General features: G+C 38.6%; 1 protein-coding gene across 1 annotated transcript; it reads right to left on the bottom strand.

Moving 5' to 3' along the window:
- Positions 1–560: 560 nt before the first annotated feature.
- On the bottom strand, positions 561–19,442 carry ETFDH (electron transfer flavoprotein dehydrogenase). The gene is made up of 13 exons (XM_017805810.1): positions 19,335–19,442; positions 17,217–17,363; positions 16,538–16,767; positions 15,631–15,712; positions 15,229–15,347; positions 14,832–14,909; positions 12,049–12,195; positions 10,480–10,620; positions 8,743–8,886; positions 3,615–3,783; positions 1,720–1,902; positions 1,203–1,424; positions 561–901 (listed from the first exon to the last, which is right to left on the bottom strand). The coding sequence occupies exons 1-13, from the start codon at positions 19,366–19,368 to the stop codon at positions 738–740; spliced, it is 1,860 nt and encodes a 619-aa protein (XP_017661299.1). The 5' UTR covers positions 19,369–19,442; the 3' UTR covers positions 561–737.
- Between the last annotated feature and the right edge of the window lie 125 nt (positions 19,443–19,567).

Here is a 19,567-nt window from a genome sequence, read left to right as displayed (position 1 = left end):
TTTTTTTTTTTTCAGCTGTAGTAACTTGTGTTTTGCAACTCAGGAGCGGTTGTGTTTTCCCAGCTTAATAGTGCTTCCTAAGAAGCACTTCACACTAAGACGATTTAGGCATTTTCTTAGTAGAGTTTTTATTAGAGAAGGCCTGATTTCTTGTAAGGAATAAAAATGGTAGACATACAATGAAGGTGCAAGTATTATTTTTTTTAAACCACATTACAGGTTGTATTCCCTATTAACATCAGGAAAAAAAATCTAACTGTAAATTTGATGTAAAATGTGTAACACTTAAAAGCACTGACAATTTTCTAGACGGATGTATTTCCCTGTCTGCAAGGTAGGATTACATATAGTAAATCACTCCAGCTACAGAGAGAAAAAACTTTTTAAGGGTGGGTACTAAATTCTTCCATTGTAAGCACAATTCTGGATATGGCTTGTTATCACTGAACTTCAGCAGTAAATCTGAGATCCAAAGTTCCTTTATCAGTACTAAGAAGAACTTAAGTCTTCTGCCTGCCATACAACTCCTGTAAAGAAGTCCTATTTAAATAAGGCTAGGGTTTAATCAGAAGGCACCAATTTTCTATTTAATGCAACAGTCACATGTAAAATCCAGAATGGCATATTAGTCTCAAACTCTTAACATTCGAGTCAGTGCTGTACATAAATTACACTGCAGCATAAAATACTCCAACATATTTGTTGGCGATCAGAAGTCACTGAATATATGTGTCAGTTTACATCCCGTTATAAGCTGGTCCTCCTCCACCTTCAGGCACTACCCAGTTAATGTTCTGACTTGGGTCTTTAATATCACATGTTTTGCAGTGGACGCAGTTCTGAGCATTTATCTGCAGCCTTGATCCTTCTCCTGTTTCCAGAGGAACAAACTCATAGACTCCTGCAAAGGACCAAAAGAGCTATCAGTTCACTGAACAGTTTCCCCCTCCATGTATGCTCTAGTACTTATCAGCAAGTATAATGAGGGACAGATATTACTAGTGTGATTCAACTGCCTTCTTCCATGTTTAATAGTTATTTCAGTATGAAAGTACTGTTAACATACTTTACAACCTGCACTTGAACCCCCTTCTAGGAGGAGGATTGGGATAGAATGCTTGAAGTAGTAGGCCACGTGGACTCTTCCTGAAGTACTTAGTCTTTGATCGTGCAAAAACAGCTGAGACATTTTTGTTACCTACCTGCTGGACAAAACCTTTGTTCCGGTCCATCAAATACAGCCAGATTCTTGCTCACAGGGACGCTGTCATCTTTGAGAGTTAAATGTGCAGGTTGGTCATGTTCATGGTTTGTACCACTTAAAGCCACAGATGACAGGAGATCAAAACTGATTTTTCCATCAGGCTTTGGGTATTCAATAGGTGTGCAATCTTTGGCTGGCTTGAGCTGAGCAAAATCTGGTCCTAAATATATTTTTAATAAATAGATTTCAGTATAGAATTACTGTAATTTTCAGTTACTCAAGAACAATTTTACTAAGCTATTTTCCCTGTCATCAGAATTAAGTACTTCATAAAAGATAGTATAGTTTTTTGTCTCATGAAAAAGGCTGTTATACTAAGCAGTGTTTTAATGTCTTAATTTACATTATATGGTAGGTAATATGACAGTCTGCTTTAATGCCTTATAATCTTTTTCTTTTCTGCACTTCAAGGCCTCACCACTAGACCAGATGTGCATTAGCTTCAATGAAATTACCTGGATGTTTTAATGTCCATGGTTCCATTCCTCTCAGTAACCAGTAAAATATACCCGTGTAAATCATTCCTCCATACACACCAAGTACAGTATGGCAGGATGGTCGGATGTTTCTAACCGCATACAGCTCTTTCCAGACCCAGGACTTTTTCAGGTTCTCCTCATACTCTTGCACATGAAGTCCTAAGGCAGTACATTACGTGTTAGGTACCTACAGTACATCAAGACTATCCTTGAAATAAAAAAATAAATTCTGAATAAAGGCAACTGCTAGCAATCAAGTCAGCAAAATGAGAATTTCAGAATCATATTCTGGGAGTATACTAGACAACATGTTTCAGCCTCATGAAGAGACCTGTTTTGTTGGCAGGTATGTACTGCTCCTTTTAGAAGCCTCTTAAATGAGCCACAAGCAGTACTGAATTACTTCAAACCTCCACAAAATATAATCAGCCAGGTGGCTACATTGGTGCCTCCGTGGAAAAACAGCTCTCGCCCTGAGCACTGACCAGGAGCATTTACCTGTGATCTAAAGCCAGGTTTGCAATTCTAATGTCAGATTCAATATCTTCTTCCTTAGAAGTTCTGCAACCACAAAAATTCCCATTTCAGTAACTATGCCTATGGCCCACTGCAAGAACTAGTGCTAGAAAACTTTATTTCTCCCTTTGTAATCAACACAATAATGAGATATATTTGACTACAAACTCTTCGATTGTATTTTTTACAAATACTAGACACTGGACACTTGACACATCTACTGCAGTGTAGTTAAAAGTCATGTAATCATCTTGGAAAAAAATTTTTCTTCAAATGAAAATTGAGAGCTTCCCCTTCACTATTCTCCATTACTACTGTATAGGAATAAATGTTCTAAATAACCAGTTTTAAGCCTTGTCTATACATGAAAAACATGCTTCAGTCTGTATTTCCCATCTTATATGGCTCTGAAGAAAGCCCATTATCTCTGTCAAGTGAAGCAAGTATAATATTCCAGTCTTGACAAAAGTGGAAAACAGCATATAAAACCTGTCCATAATCAAACAAGACTGGCACACTACCCATCAAGAATGTTGATAGTTTCAGATGGATTCTAAGCATTTTAACCTGTCTAGCAGAAGTTTTAATTGTTCAGCATACCTTCTCTCCTGAATGGCATGTTTCGGCTGAATGAGATGAAAGCTCATGAGGTTTGAATGCATCAGTACAGAGATTTCTAATATAATCATTGTGTGGCATCTGGCTATAGTGTCCATCTCCAGAATGACTGAAATTCTAATTCTCTCTCTGTACAGTCTTTGTTAACACATGTAAGGGTACAACCAAGGTTTAAACTAGTCACTACAAGGTGGTCAGGACCAGGTGATTGTTTCAATGTGCTTGCATTATGTATAAAATGAAATACACAGTCTCAAACTAAGAAAACAATAAGATTAAAAGACAGGAAAAAAGGACTGAATGAAAAAAGCATCTTAGCAAGAGTGAAGAGCAAATTTGAAAAATCTCACCTTGTTTTGCTTACATTTAATCTGTTCCTTTTTTTATCTCTATACAGTCTTTCAGTAACACTTTCTGAATCATAAAGCACTAATTTTTAACATGTTTGTAGGAACAAAATATATTATTCTTGTTTACTTATACAGGAAGCATAAGCTTTTCAGATGGTACTTAGAGGTGTATTTTTGTTCTAGCAAACAGTAGGATAAGTACTTAAGAATAACTGAGCAAAACTGTATTAATTTCTTTCTTTTTTAAATCATTTAACATTATTAATAGTAAATTAACAATAGATATATTTTAAACACACCTATTAGCCACATTGAGTTACTGCTGTTAGCTGTTGGTAGTTCTAATTGAACGCAAGGTAATTACAACTCAAAGTACAGTGATCTTACCTATTGTCTTTGATTGGAGATTTTCATTGATTAATTGACTAAAAATTGCTTCTGAAGCCAACATGCCACTTTTCATTGCAGTATGTGTCCCTTTGATCTTAGGAACATTCATGAGTCCAGGACTGCAACCAATTAATAATCCACCTGGGAAGGTGAGTTTGGGTATTGACTAAAAACAGAAAGAAAGGTGGTTTGTTTGTTCTTGTTTTTTAAATTGAAAACGACATTCTAGAAATTAAAATGGCACGAGGCTTGAGTGTCTTTTACATTTTCAGACTTGCATGTGCACTATTTAAACATACACCAGAGATACTCCACTTCATCAAGGAATTTTAGCATAGTATGCATATAGGAATGCAGGCATTGTACCTGCACTGAGTGTGACAGAATGACATTTTCCTTACATCCTCTCTCCAGTTGCTTTATCTGCAACAAGACTTGGGTAATGTCACCCACTGATACTGTTTTGTCCTTCAAGTGAATTCTTTTTAAAAAAAACCCAAAACAAAGAAACCTCATTTGTTTCCCTGATTTCCACATAGTAAGTTGTACACATCTTACCTCACAGTGCGTTTTTTCCACAAATCTTGTTCTATGAAACCGCATGTTCTTGTTCTATGCCCTGCCTGTCCTCCTCCCCCTTATTTTAGAAGTTGCTCAGCAGCCAACAAATGTATTTTGGTGTAAAATCATCATCTTACTCCTATTCTGTAAGCATAATGTCATTGAGTACAGTCAATTCACAAACCTAAGACAGATGATTTGCAAATACTGTTAGAAAATATTGTTACCCTCATCCAATGAGACTAAGATTTTAGACAGGGACCATCTTCAAAACGTGGACTGATAGCAGTACTTTTTAGCAGAAAGCAGTGATCAAAGCCTCAGTCTGAAAACTAAAGGTAAGTTTTGAACACAGCCTTCCTCCAAAGTCTTTAGTACTGAGCAGTGCTTATGAATCTACCATCCTGCTTTTATTAAAACTGCCTGAAAGAATTAATTTTGTAATGGCCTAAATAACTTGACCCCAAACAAGTAGTTTTATTTAATGAAAAATGTTCAAAAAAATATATCCCTCAGAATTCAAGATAACCCAAAACAAAAATTTTGTTTCCTTCTGCTTGTTCCGTTGTTACCTGCTTATTATTCACCCAGGACTGCTTACTTTTAAATAGTCATACAGGAGACTCTAAAAAAACATTGTACTACACAGCATTTCATTGCTGTGATTGTGTTTTGCACAGTTTGTTTAATCACAGACTTAGTGCTCTGGTTCATAGGAAAGGTAATTTAGGCTGAAAATACAATTACAAATTACAACTTTTCTGGGAGCAGAATTTTTAAGTTCAGCTACATAATAGTATTTCAAAGGGATTAAGTATGTAGGATGTCCTCTCTTTTCACAGAAAACAGCCACTCTGTTATATCTATTAGGATAAAATAATGCAGCACTGACATAAGCATAGAAAGATTTCTTGACTGACTCTTTGAACTGCATAAAAAGATGGTGATCAAGTACTTTTCTTTTGCAACTACTGTTTCACTTCATATGCACAGTGACCAAGATACTGTTAAAGAATAAATGAGATTGAAGATCTGTCATATAACGCAAAAGCTAGCATATATTGCAACTTTGTTAGGAATTCTCATTATTAGTACTATGGCACTTGGTGCCTGTTTCCACATTCAGTTGAAGAAATACATCGTGCCAGTATGGCACAAGCCCTCCCTGCCCCTGAGATACAGACACCAAACAAGGCTAGTTTGGAGGAAGGCGTGGAGACACATGCTCCCTACAGAGTCAGTCCTTCCAGCAGACAGGAAACCTCACATTCTTCCTCCCCTAAGCTCAGCTCAGGGCTTAAAATCTGTTAAGTGAGTCTAATATTTGACATTTGAATGGGTTATCAATATGAAGGTTTTTTCCCCCCGATATTCATAACATACACTGCTCAACCAACAGCAACACTTTCTGTTTTTTTCACAAAACTCTTAAACCTTTCCAAAGTTTTTGATAAAATGGAGATAAAACAGAGGGTGCATGGGAATTTCTTAAGTGCTTGATTTTTCAATTTTAATAAATGTAAGAAATAGCAGCTATGTAGGTGTAGACTACTAAACTCTGTTCCCTCCTTCCACATATCCCAAAACACATCCAAGAGCATGCACTAGCATGCTCTCGCTCGCTCTCTGTTAAAGACTGAAGAACATGGTCATAAGGTTATCTATAACAGACAAAAAAAGGCTGAGATTGATGGCAATTCTAAACACCTATTTGATGCAATACTGTTACCAAATTCAAAAACTGGAGCTACAGGATGACTTACATAAGAAAATATTCCTGGACTACAATGATGCAAATGAGTCAGACTGCTACAGTTATTAATTGAAACAACACATGCAAAAGAAGAGCTAATCTTAAAACTCTTCGTAAATGAATCATCAATAAAGCTTCTTTTTACTGAAGGCATGTATTAAGTCTTAAAAACATGACTGCATGATTAACTAGACAAATCTATCTACAGAAAATAAAGAAAAAACACAAAACACAACAAAACAAAACATGTTTTTATATTAGGAACAACACAAAGTAAGGGTGTTGGTTTAAGTCCAGCAAAGAAGTCCAAAGATTAGGCAGAGATGCACAAAAGCTGTAATCCTACTGACTGTGTAACTTAGCACAAACAATGTCTGTAAGTGACTTAAAAAATACTATGTTCTTCTAGCCATATGTTTTGAGCAGTATAAGGATGCAACTGAAGTCGCAATCTGGCTACTTCAGCAAAGCCAGAAATTCAATGATTATCTATGATACAGAAACCAGTGCACAGGGTGGAAAAAGAAGCTCCTCTTGCATAAAAGTATATATTAAAACATGTTGGTATTTTGTATTGTATATGTGTTAATAATGGAGGGACAATGGTTTCTGAAATAAACCAGTAACACAGCTGTGTTGCAACGTGGTACGACATATTTCTACTAGAGAGTGCACAAAATCAACCCTCAGATTTACTAAATGTGTATCACATGTAATTAAGAAGTTGCTTCATGAACCCACATGATCACTAGCAGGTATGCACACTGGGGTCAAAGCCTAACTCCACATGACTGTGACAAAGAGTTACACTGCTGCTGAAATTCCACTTGTATCGCAAAAACTACATGAAACTATATTTATACTAAGAAAAAGAGGTTCAAAAAGGAAAGACAAAGTAGAGAGCAGAGTGGAATGTACCCACACACAAGGTGCAGATCATGAACATCAGATCTGCTGATCTGCACATCAAGGTGCAGATCATTTTTAAGCTCCAGGTTGAAAGAAGCATCTAGAAGATGGATCTGGGAGCACGTGACACAGAGCCATGTCCTATGTTCCAAGATTCCCACATGAAAAGCTAATAGGTTGAAATTTAAAACTGTTAAATATAAACTAGATTATTTTTTTCTGCAAGCTGTTCCAGTCATTTCAACTGACCTTAAGTCTTGATGAATACCTATTCAAAACTGTACCTTTTAGACTCCTTAACGGAACACAATGAACAAAGTATTCCACCTCTCAAGAAAGCAGAAATTCAAAATTGTCCATGAAAGATACTCAAGGTATCTGTACTTGAGGAGTTAAAGATTCACCTCACTAATTACATTACAATTTCAGCACCATCAGTGACTTAAGGGTCAAGCACTGCAAAGAAGTTCCCTCTGCTGTGATAAGTAATAGGGAAGACATGCCTCCCCAAACCCACAAGAAGAAGAGATGAGTGGTGCTACCCTGTCTTCCCCAAGGTTTCAGGCACAACAGAAGATTGGCTGTACTGTCTTTGCTGCTGAACACACTTGACTGCAATATAAATTCCACTTCACTGACTGCTCATGGCTTGGACTAGCAGACTCTTTGCTGGGTAAAAAATTTTCTGGATGGCCAGGCCCAAAGAGTGGTGGTGAATGGAGTTAAATCCAGCTGGCAGCTGGTCACTAGTGGGGTTCCCCAGGGCTCAGTTCTGGGGCCAGCCCTGTTTAATACCTTTATCAATGACCTGGACGAGGGGACTGAGTGCTCCCCCAGTCAGTTCTCAGATGACACCAAACTGAGTGGGAGCGTTGATCTGCTGGAGGGCAGGAGGGCTCTGCAGAGGGATTGGGACAGGTTGGATTGATAGACTGAGGCCAACTGTATTGAGAACCAACAAGGCCAAGTGCTGGGTCCTGTCCTTGGTTTAAAATAACCTCATGCATTACCTCAGGCTTGGGGCAGAGTGGCTGGAAAACTGCCCAGCAGAAAAGGACCTGAGGGTGCTGGATGACAATGGCTGACCATGAGCCAGCAGTGTGACCAGGTGGCCAAGAAGTTCAATGTCATCCTGGCCCTTATCAGAAACAGTGTGGCCAGAAGGACCAGGGAAGTTATTCTTCCCCTGTACCTGACACTGGTGAGGCCACACCTCAAGTACTGTGTCCAGTTCTGGGCTCCTCACTACAAGAAAGACACTGAGGTGCTGGAGTGTGTCCAGAGAAGGGCAACAAAGCTGGTGAAGGGTCTGGAGAGTAAGTCCTCTGAGGGGCAGCTGAGGAAGCTGGAATTGTTTAGCCTGGAAAAATGGAGGCTCAGTGGGGACCTTATTGCTCTCTACAGCTACCTGAAAGGAGGTTGTAGCCAGGTGGGGGTTGTGCTCTTCTCCCAGGTAACAAGTGACAGGATGAGATGAAATGACCTCAAGTAGTGCCAGGGGAGGTCTCAGGAAAACTTCTTCACAGGCAAGGTTGTCAAGCACTGGCACAGGTTGTCCAGGGAAGTGGCTGAGTTAACATCCCTGGTCGCACAAAAAAGGTGTGTAAATGTGGCACTTGGAGACTTGGCAGTACTGGGTTAATGGTTGGACTTGATTATGTAAATAGTCTTTTCCAACCTAAATGATTTTATGATTCTGTGTTTCACTTATAAAGTAAATGACTATGTCAGATGATTTTCAGTATGACAGAGCCCAAGTCTAGCAAATCTCAGCAGCCAGCACCCGACAAGATAACAAGGCTTTTCTGTCCAGAAAAACTTTTGGCATAGCATGGAACCCAAATCTACAGCACTAAATACATGGTAGAGAACTCAAAGTTAAAAACCTCATGAAAATATTACCTGGAAACCACCTTCATTTAGTGCTCTGGCACCATAGGCAATCCTTGTTCCACCCTCCAAAGTAGGCTGTACACTAGGATGGTGCTTCCACCTCTGAAATTCCCTAAATGGATTCAAATAGGGATTTTGATAATCTAAACCAACCTTAAAAGAAAAAGGAAAAAGTGCAACATTAATGAAAAAGAAATATAAAACTTAAAGAAGAACACTCACATATTACCACGTCAAGTCTTTATTTTATATTAAACCCATCTCAGAATCTTCCTATTTAAAGAAAATGCTGCCAGAAATACATTCTATTAACAACACAGCAGAAGCAGATCTGAAAATTTGCTGCTCTCAGCTCCATCTAGAAATAAAAAACTTAATTGCATTGTAGCCACCTTTCACCTGTCTTTGAAATAAAACAAATTAAATTAAGCATGGTTTAGTAGGTGGGATAAGCAAGAAAACTTGTTTTAAAGTTGTGTTTCATACCTCTGCCCTAAAAAAGATGGAAGGAGAGGTAAACAATTATTTTTTGATCATTATGTCCTTGTGCTCATTTATTTTAAACAGTTCTTCACACTGTTTAGTAGTCAATTATAATTTCCAATTAGGTAAGCCCTTGTAATAAAGCATAGAGGAACAATGATGAAAGCAGAAAATTGGAGAAAAAAGACTTTGCCAACTGGCTAGATGCCCAGGATTCTTATCCTATGCATTTGAGAATTTGCCCAGATATACTCTGCATTTCCCATTTTTACTATACTCTTAAAAGGACTTCTGTTGTCGAATTTTTCTCTTTTGAGGTTCCAGTGAGCTTTACTTGAGAAAAATAACATTTAATGATATATATATCTCACGATTCAGCAACAAACAGGACTTTTTTTCAATATTTTTTACAAAACGGTTAGACAAAAAAACTGTTTTCACCCCACACACACTCTGGAATCCTTCTGAAAGGATTTTAAGGTCTCTCTTAAGAGAGACCAAAGTGTCAGCTCAGTCCCATGCTGCTAAAAGTCCATTTTGAGTGCTTGACTCTTAAAATGTCTGCGTGTGAAGCACATGCACAAGATAAATAGTGAATGTTTCTTTTAGGACTGCAGGTGATAAATATTTCCAACCATTGCTCCTTGCAGCAGTTGGCTTGCCAGAATGACACCAGCCTGTCTCTAGTGATCTCAGTACTTCTGATAAAGAGGCAATAAGAAGGAAGAAGCTGCCTGCCCAATTCAGAAAGACAGTTTAACTGCAGAAGGCAAGGCCAATGGGGATAAGAATGATACGAACAAAGTGAAGAGCTCAGAAATGGAAGTGATGCTGCTTGTGGAGCTGCAGAGTGCCTCTGCTTTATATACTTCTCTCATAAAGTGGAGTTGCACCTGAGGCTGACACATGAATTGGGAAATGGAATTGTATGAAGTGCATGTGATTTAGAGATTGTCTAACTTCCAAAAATTTTGTGAGCACAACTTTGATTAGTCATTTGGTTTTGGCTTCACAAAAATTTACTTGGTTTGCAAAAAAAAATTATTCATAATTTTTCTAGTTGGTCTTAATAAAAGACACTAGATTAAAGACAAATTAATATGACAAATAAACCTTCCCTAATATAAGTGCATTTAAGATAGAGAAAATACTAAATTTGCTCTGTTGCTATTCTTGTGTTTTCATTTTTACATTAAAACAGAGAAACTTCATAAAAATGAAGATCAAACAACAAGCAAGCATGAAAAACCTAACTTCACTTACCACAAATCCAAGAGCAACTAAAGGTTCACCCTCATTTAAGTGATAAAGAAAGGATCCTCCATATGTATGTCTGTCTAAAGGCCAGCCTACAGTATGTTCTACTCTTCCTGGTTTCCATTTCTTTTCATCAATAGTCCATAACTGAAATGAAGATGACCAAAAAATTACTTCAGATTGCAAAGTAATGGCCTTTCAATAATATAATAAAAGACAAACACACGATTTCATATAGAATAAAATCATTTACTGATATGACCAATAATATAAATAAATGCATACAGCAAAATACCAAGTAATAAATATACCTTTTTAGATTACCATTTAAGATTTTCCCAATACCTCTCTTGCTTGAACTGTTGCATATTAGAAAATGTGACATACTCCAGTACTACACCCAAAATTTTCATTCAACCACAAGATGCCTTTTACTACTGACTTTGACAGATCCTTCTGCTACAGAAAGCAATGCTTACATTGACTTTCTTTTCTTTAAAAATGTTGTATTTTTGTATGATTGTATGAATTATCTTGCAAGTTTTTCAAGGTCGTGCTTAACAATATGCCTGAGTTGATCTGAATATTTTCTGTCAAACAAATTGTCCTCTCTCTGCTCTCTCCTACACATCTCCAGTGCTCCACTGACCCATGGTGAACTCACAGAAGCATTTTCATGTTTCCACTCGTGAGTCAATTTTCTGCTCATTTCACAAAATGTCTCTTCACCATGGAGTTCTGTGCAAGGCACAGTCTAATGGCAGAAGGGCAGCTGAGCACCATAAGATCAGCTCAAGCATGGAGGATGCACCTACGTTAATGCTGCAGTTTAGATTAAGGAGCACATTTTGGAGTAGCACTTCTGTTTCCTCCCACTTACTGCACTTTTGTTCACATTGCAGAGCAATGTGGAAGGCGGGAACTGGATTCCTTTCACATGGAACTAAATTGTATGACAAGGTCCCAAAATCCCACCTAGAGTATTCCAGTGAAGAAAGGGTACTCAGTCCATGAGACAAGATCACAGCTAGTCCAAAGTAAAAATAAACCTGAGATGTGCATAATACAGATGTCAGCTCATCAACTATTTCACTTTACAGATCCACTCCTATTGGACTGCCCCATTTGCTAAAGCAGACAGTCTCATAAGGAAGCAAGAGAACTTCACAGGAAAACCCTGCTTTAAGAACAACTTCAGTATTAAAAACTGTAACTAAGATTATGTCATACATTTACAGAGTGGTTATTCTCTACAGAAGCATAAACTAATTATTTAACAAACATTTTGTAGCTCTAAGCACATACTTAAAGTAATAAAAAATATGTTATAGTCAAACTCTGAACATATTCTGCAATAATACAGCTGTTTTTCATGAGTGATATTTCCAGTGTATAGAATATTTTCAAAAGGAAACCTCATCCCTATCCTAATTTTATAAGCCCAAGAAAAGGATTTTTTTTTGAAAGAAAAATCTTTAATTCTTATATCTTACACAAATTAGCTTGAAAGCAAACAGAAGCTACCTTAAATCTTCTCAGTATTTTCCTTATTTGTTAAAATTATGCAAGTGATACCTCTTTCAGTCCAATGCCATAGCTCTGGGGTTGACATTTTTCCCTTAGATTGTATTTTTTGTACATCTGTTTGGCTAGATGTCCATGACAACCTTCAGCAAAGACTGTGACTTTAGCATGGAGTTCCAAGCCTCTTTCAAAGGTAGCCTGCAAAAAGTACAGCATTTCATCAGCAGTTACATCAGTGCCACATCAAATTCAGAGCAAGAAAATGGAGAGCAATGAAGTGATTTTACGCTACTTCATGGCATAACTCTGAATCTACAAACCATTGCAAATCATGGCTCTAGTCCAGCTGTTTTTTCCACCTAACCACAATGCACTCCTGGCAAGTCATGCAAGGGGACTGCAGTAAAGCAGCACTGCAGTGAATAGCCATTAGTCACTGAAAAAGAGAATCTTTTCCAGATTGGAGGATACTTATATTACATCTGCTCATTCATAGGGTGCAAAGGAACCCTGACGGAACAAACAAACTTTTCCCATAACTTCACACTTTAATTTTTCCTCATAAAGTCACATTACAATAAAACACTGTGTGTGTCCCCACACATATGACAAAGACTAGACAGAACTTCCACATCTGAAAAATCTGCATCGCCCCTGCTCCCAAAAGGACCCACTACCTGAGAAGAAAGTTACTATGACATTACTTCAGTCTTGCATGTTAAAACATACAGTAAAACCAAACTAACATTAAACATCATTATAAAAAAAATTCTCATAAAAAATTCCAACGAGATTGAGAATAAGATAAGAGAATACTACTGTATGAGTATGCCACCTGCATCTGTGAGCACGCTGGACAAGAATACAGATTATATTTGCAATGTAAGGAGACAAGACTGTAAATTTACATAATCTCTTTATACAAATTTTTTATGAAGTAAAAAACTTGATTTCAGTCAGAAAGTTTAATGTTAAAAAATACAGTGAAAAGAGTTTTGGACGAAGGTATCCAGCAGTACCCCACAGAACCGTCTAAACCATCTCAAGGTAAGACAGCATAGGTCCAGGAGAAGCTTACTACTTGGTTTTGAGTTGTCTCTCACTTGCTTGTAACTTACTGGTTGGAAACCTCTGAAGAAGAGTAGCAAATAAAAATCTTTCCTCTAGTTGGGAATTACCTTTAAACAACAGTCACAAGACTTTGCCATATTTTTTGTATTCTTTGAACCTGAACATGAATTAATCTTACAAAATACTAGGAGAACTACAGAGGCCTACCACTTGATCTAAAGATTAAAAATATATACTGTCCATTTTAAAGCAGATTTACATAAAATAAATCAACTACAAATGTCGACATTGTAAATATCAGAAACTAACGAATTTGAAATGTTTCAGTAATGTGACAGAGTTGTATTTCACAATTAATGTCCTTCTCCAGTATCTACATAAGAATCAATGTGCAACTTTTTACAATGAATGTTTTCCCACTGTAATTTTTGTTTGGTTGGTGCTGACTGCAAGGTGGAACTCTATTCATTAACCACGGTCTATTTGATTAGGCTCTCTATAAATTCATTGAAGATACTCTTGCCTTGAAGGTTACAAAACTCCATCTATTTACCTGAACCTTTATGCACTGAAGCTAGTATCAGCTGATCTAACTGACAGTGAAAACAGCTGAATACTCAAAAAGCTGCAGTAGTGGCACACTAATTATGTACATTAAAGAAGTCAATAGACACATTCTTCCAGAAAAAACTGTTTCGAGAACGTTAAAAAAATATAACTAAAATCGTTCCTTCCCATTTTAAAACAAACTCAAACTCCCAAAAACTCTTTATTCCCGCAGTGAGCTGTACGCTTTACTTGCGCCTCCTACTGGAAAAAATGTGCACTGGAAAATAAGAGCATGTCTGTTCCCTACAGCAGATGGACAATATTACACTGGAAAAATAACTTACTTTTCCCTGTCACCACTTCCTCTTCCCTTGGCTATATTCTCTCAAAACAAGAATGAGTCTTTTCTTCTCATGCCCTGAATTAAATGGGAAAAATAGCCCACACTTTACGTGAATGTGAATAACTCTCTGAAATTCATGTAACTAGACAGAAACCTTGTAAAAGAAGGTAAATCTTAAGAAAAAACTTGTACTCCTAATTTCTGCAGTCAAATAACTTTATGTGAAAGTTGTTCTGAGTTATTCTGATGTGACAAATTCTCCGTACATATTACATAGGGAAGCAACACACTTTGGGCATGTCCTGGATTCCACTAAAAAAAAAAATTAAAACCAAAATCAGTCCAAATCTGATACTTAGGGCAGGGAGTCACCTTCTGGATGCAGAAACATGAACTAGCAAAAGGGTATAAAGGTTCAATGTGCACCTTCCCCTAACTAGGCAGACAGACTGTCAACAAATGTGCAGTTGTAAATATCAAAGAAACCAAGTCAGCCAGAAGCACACTCTCTTACACATTGCTAGTTACCAGCTGGACTACAGCTTTCTATTTCACCTTTGCACCTTTTTTCTAGGAGTTCCTGAAGTTCTTTCCTTTTGTTTCCTGATTTCACATATGCCAAAACACCCTTACAATATTTCCTTCGAGTCACCCTTTCTGCAAAAGCTTCTAGTAATTTCAGAAGAATTTTACAACATTCCGAAACCAGAACTTTCACAAGTAATCAATCCAGTTAAATACAGAGAGAGAAGACAGATACTGAGTTTTACACTTTTTCTTATACTGCAGGAAGACTACTGATGGCAGTACAAGCACATATATCACAATTTCCATAAATAAACCCCTAGGTATGGGGAAGATAGATACTCACTTTAGGTGCTCCATCCTTCTGAATGCCTACATCATTAGTTGCTATCCCTTTCACGCTACCATCTTCATGGAAAAGAACCTTTGGAAATATTTAAACAAACAAACAAAAATCATTTTAATAATGATCTGCCATTTTAATCCATTCTTTAAAAGTTCTAATGCAGAACTTCTAAGCACTCTGACTTTAATGGTCAAACATGAAGATTATGTATTTATTCACATAGTGTACGACCCACTTGCACTTTGCTGGATCTGAACCAGGGAATTTAGACACTGAAACATGGTTTTCATAATATATATCTGTTAAAAGGAATGTTCTGCATGTACAAATGATTGTGACTGCTCTGAAGGGGGTTTCAAAGCCACTTTTCATATACGCACACTGATGTCATGAGTACCTCAGCTGCTGCATAGCCTGGATATATCTCAACACCCAAAGCTTCTGCTTGTTCACCTAGCCAACTCACAAAGTGGCCCAGACGTACTATGTAATTTCCATGATTAACCATCGGAAGTCCTAGGCAAAAAAAGACACACACACATAAAACATAGGACACTAGGCAAAATAACTGATGCTGTACACATCAGACGTCACATCTTCTACAGCTACTATCTTCCAAGTAATGGAAGATAGTCCATTACTATAACACATATGTCATGTGTTATCACAGCCATCATCTACATAGACTGTAACCCTGAAAGCTATTACATTCTACATACACTTTCTGTACTATTGATTCATGGAAAAGTTGAAAAAGACACGGAGAAAGCTGACTCTCTACTCCCTTGCTAAACTTTACCTGGAAGAATTGGCACCGGAATTCTAGATGTCTCTGTTAAAATTCCAAACTTGTCTTCAGTTACAGGAGTTTTAAGTGGAGCCTACAAAAAAATGAAATAGAAAAAGAAGAGAGTTATGTTTTTCTAGCCATTCAACAAAAACAACAAGAAACAAAATCAAACAATCGAACTGGCAGACAAGTACAGGTTAAGTACAGCACTTCTATAGGAAGGTACCACAAGAGAGAAGACAAAGCACTTAATGAGGCAGTCATCAGGAAAGAATCAACACTCAGTATTCTAGACCTCTCTAAAGAACACGGCTCAACTTGCCTATTTACCACACTAAGACAAAACAACTAGTTGATGTCTAACTTCTTGCAACTCCCAGGTGATAGCAGGCAGTTGGCTGCAACTCAGATGGCTGTTCTGGTAGAGATGGCAGCTTATTTTCTGCTATCCTCCCTCCTAAAATCATCTTAGGCCTTCATTACACCACAGTGTCTGCACAGAAGTCAGTGTACTGTGTGCCATTTCCATGAAGAACTATTGTACAGAAGCAACAAGTCTGTCACTGGTAAGAACCGAACATCTTCCTGCTTGTGCACAGAAGCTGGATTCTGCTCAAAGGCAGAAAGTGCAGGTCACCCCAGGATGCACAAGACATATTGTATATATGCAGTAAGACTACTAGAGAAAAGAGCAAAAGCCACAGCATATCTGTATAGACATAAAACTTCTAGCATTGTCAAACTAGAGGAAACAGACTAAAATGAAGGCAGCAGTTTTTTGTTTTGTTAGAGCAATGTATTTTATAATGGTACTAATTACTAACTGTACCAGGTACTAAGTCATACCAGAATGAGTCAGGTATGGAGTTCATTACAAGCTAGAAATTAATTTCAGTGTTTATGTGCTCATACATACCCCTCGCTCCTTCCAGTCTGGAAAGAGTTCTTCTAAGGACCTTGGCTCAAGACAGGCACCAGACAATGTATGGGCACCAATCTGAGAAGCCTTTTCCACCAGACAAACGCGTATTTCTTTGCTATGCTCAGCAGCCAACTGTTTGAGTCGAATAGCTGCAGAAAGGCCTGCAGGGCCTCCTCCAACAATGACAACATCAGCTTCCTCTGCAAATCTTTCCATGTTTACCCCTTCAATAGAAAAAAAAATGATAATAACATAAACCAATCTCCAATTACTTCCAACTTCTCTCTCACTAAACCTAAACTCTCATGGTAAGAACAATGGAAAAAAACCTAGCAGATACATACTGAACAGAATTAAATCTTCTGATAATCACTAAACCAAAAGCTGCGTGTATATTTTATGAAAACAAGCATAAAGTTTAATCTGATCCTATTTTATAGCACTAAGGACACCAATTTTGAGATAGCAACCAAAAATTTCATTTGAAATATCAGTGCTGTATTTAAGAGTACAGAATTTCCATAAAAAGAAAAAACCAGCAACACATTTCAGTGCCTTTAAAACTGAGCAATAATAATAATAATAATAATAATAATAATAATAATAATAATAATAATAATAATAATAATAATAATGATGATGAAGCTTTTAAAGAACGCAATTTTTCACTTACCTTCCCATCGTTTGTCTTTGTCCCGAGGATGAATTGTGTAGTGCGTAGTTATGCGAGGCACAGAGGCAGTAGATGCACATCTTGAGACACGTGGTGATGGAAGGCAGTCTTTCTTTATCAGCTTAAGAGCGCGAAAGCACTGATGTGCTGCAAAACCAAGGAACAAATTTGTCAAATCTTTTTTTCCAAATTTTTAAAATTTTCAGGGACGCAAGTGGCACAACAAATATGACAGCTTCCCCTTCCCAAAGACTACCAGGTGATACGAAGATGAGGAACCATAAACATGGATTTTTTTAATTTTCAAATTAGGAGTATGCTGTATAATTTTATATCAGGGAAAAAATAATGAAAGAGCTTCCCCTTTAAGCATTCTTCACATAGTATCACTCAATACACTGGCCAGCCATACACAGCTGATGTAGGACAACATGTGTGTACAAAGGTGAAACACATTTTAATTTCCTATTTAATTTTGAACTTCAAAAGATTTCTTTCAGACTTCATCAAAAGTGACCAAACAACTGTAGAGACAGGAAATGAAAGTTCAGCTCTTCTGACATCTCAACACATGTTGAGACACACAGTCTGGGCTACTAGTACAAGACAGTTCATCTAAAGTAAATGTCATGCTCTACAATAAAAGCACAGACTTAAACCCAAGTATGCTTTAGCCAAAATTAGGAACAGCAGATACAAGTAATCTTTACCTTTGCTGCAGAAACATTAATTGTTGCAAGAACAAATCAGAATTTCTTTGTAAGAAAACAGACCAAATTAAAGCTTCAAATTATCAAGAGGACTTTGTTAAGAGGATTATTACATGTTGTAATTTTCCTTTTTCACGAAAAAAATATATCTGAGTGATTTGTAGTTAAAAAAACCTAGTATGGTTAGTATGAAACCTAGTTATAGTTAAAAGGTCTGTGCACTAATGCACCTTGACAGATCATTTTCCTTCCTTTAAGAATCCTCTTTCTCTATTTTCAGAGGTGAAGAAGAATATCACATTTAAAGTAGAGTATTTCTGCAAAACTACACAAGTAAAATGTACATTCTATGACATAAATATTTTATTGAGAATGGTGATTGGCAAGGCCAACATTAACATCCCATGTTATAACTGCCCAGTGACAGTCAGCATACAGGTCTCTATATGCAAAGTAGGAGGTGTTATCCATGTTGGTTTCTTAACAGCGATTCTGTAACCAACATAACATAAAAGCTATCTATTCTTATTTATCCTTTACCTGCAACCAAGCAGGATCTGAGAACAAGTATTTTATAAGCATGATAACAACTACACCTATACATATACATTAAACCGTGAAACTTAAACTTAACTTTTGAGATATTTTTATTTGAGCAGAACTGATGCTACTAAGAATCACATAGTATATTAAAAAAAAAAATCACTTATTCCACACATAGGCAAAAGAAGTGAAACCCGGCTCAGAACATGTCTGATAATTACAAAGATAGGTTCAAACGCTGGACGGTCAGATTCTTCCCCCGTGAGAGACCTGAGCCTACGCCACAGCGCTACTAGGAGCTCCCGGCCTTGGAACGTGATGGGAAATGCCTGCACGAGCCAAGCGATCCCCAAGGAAAAACTCTGCTCTTCCACAGCTCTTTAACAGCACCTGTCTGGATGCCGTTTCCACAACTCTTTCCTCAGTAAGGGCATGCGTTCCATTGCTTTACTTTACCCTTTAAAACAGGTTAACACCCAGTACAGCTCAAAAAAAATTCCGCAGATCGCTTCACGCACCGCGTTGCAGGTAAATAAAACACGCCACTACCGCACAGCCCAGGCGCGGGCAGCGCTCACGCACACCCCTGTCCTCTCCTCCCGCCCCGGGAGTGCCTGCGGAAGGACAGAGGCCCCAGGCAGAGCGAGCCCCGGGGACCCCGCGCCCGCCGGTCCCGCTCCAGCCCCGCGTCCGCCTGGACACCCGGGCGAGACCCAGCCGCGACCTTTGCCCTCCTCGGCGCCGCGCCAGCCACCGGCCCCACCCGCCCCGCCGGGCGGTCACCCCAGCCCAGCCCCAGCCCCAGCCCCAGCCCAGCCCTAGCCCCCGGGCGTCCAGCCGTCCCCGGCGCGGCCCGGCGCGTTACCTCGGCCGGCGGACGGGCAGCGATAGAGCGGCATCGCAGCGAACTCCGGGCTCCCTCCGCCTCCCGCGACCGCCCTGCGCGCACCCCGTGCCGGCCTCCGCCCTGCTGCGCCTGCGCGCCCGGCCGCGGCCCCGCCCCCTCCTGCCGCAGGACTACGGCTCCCAGGGCTCCTAGGGCGCCGCTCAGGGAGCCGGGCGGGCCGACCCGCTCCCGGGGCATTGGCGCGGGAGGCG

Source organism: Lepidothrix coronata, unplaced genomic scaffold (genome assembly GCF_001604755.1).
Source record: "Lepidothrix coronata isolate B3197 unplaced genomic scaffold, Lepidothrix_coronata-1.0 Scaffold13, whole genome shotgun sequence".
Taxonomy (NCBI): domain Eukaryota; kingdom Metazoa; phylum Chordata; class Aves; order Passeriformes; family Pipridae; genus Lepidothrix; species Lepidothrix coronata.
The sequence above is the reverse complement of the archived record's forward strand: the minus strand, read 5'-3'. Positions and strand labels throughout refer to the sequence as shown.

What these genes read in the sequence shown, in the direction of transcription:
- ETFDH (XM_017805810.1), bottom strand. Translation starts at nt 19,368, where the DNA reads ATGCCGCTCTATCGCTGCCCGTCCGCCGGCCGAG. An exon ending in CTGCCCGTCCGCCGGCCGAG is followed by an intron (nt 17,364 to 19,334) that starts GTAACGCGCCGG and finishes TTGGTTTTGCAG; the next exon opens with CACATCAGTGCTTTCGCGCT. An exon ending in TCCGGTGCCAATTCTTCCAG is followed by an intron (nt 15,348 to 15,630) that starts GTAAAGTTTAGC and finishes TTTTTTGCCTAG; the next exon opens with GACTTCCGATGGTTAATCAT.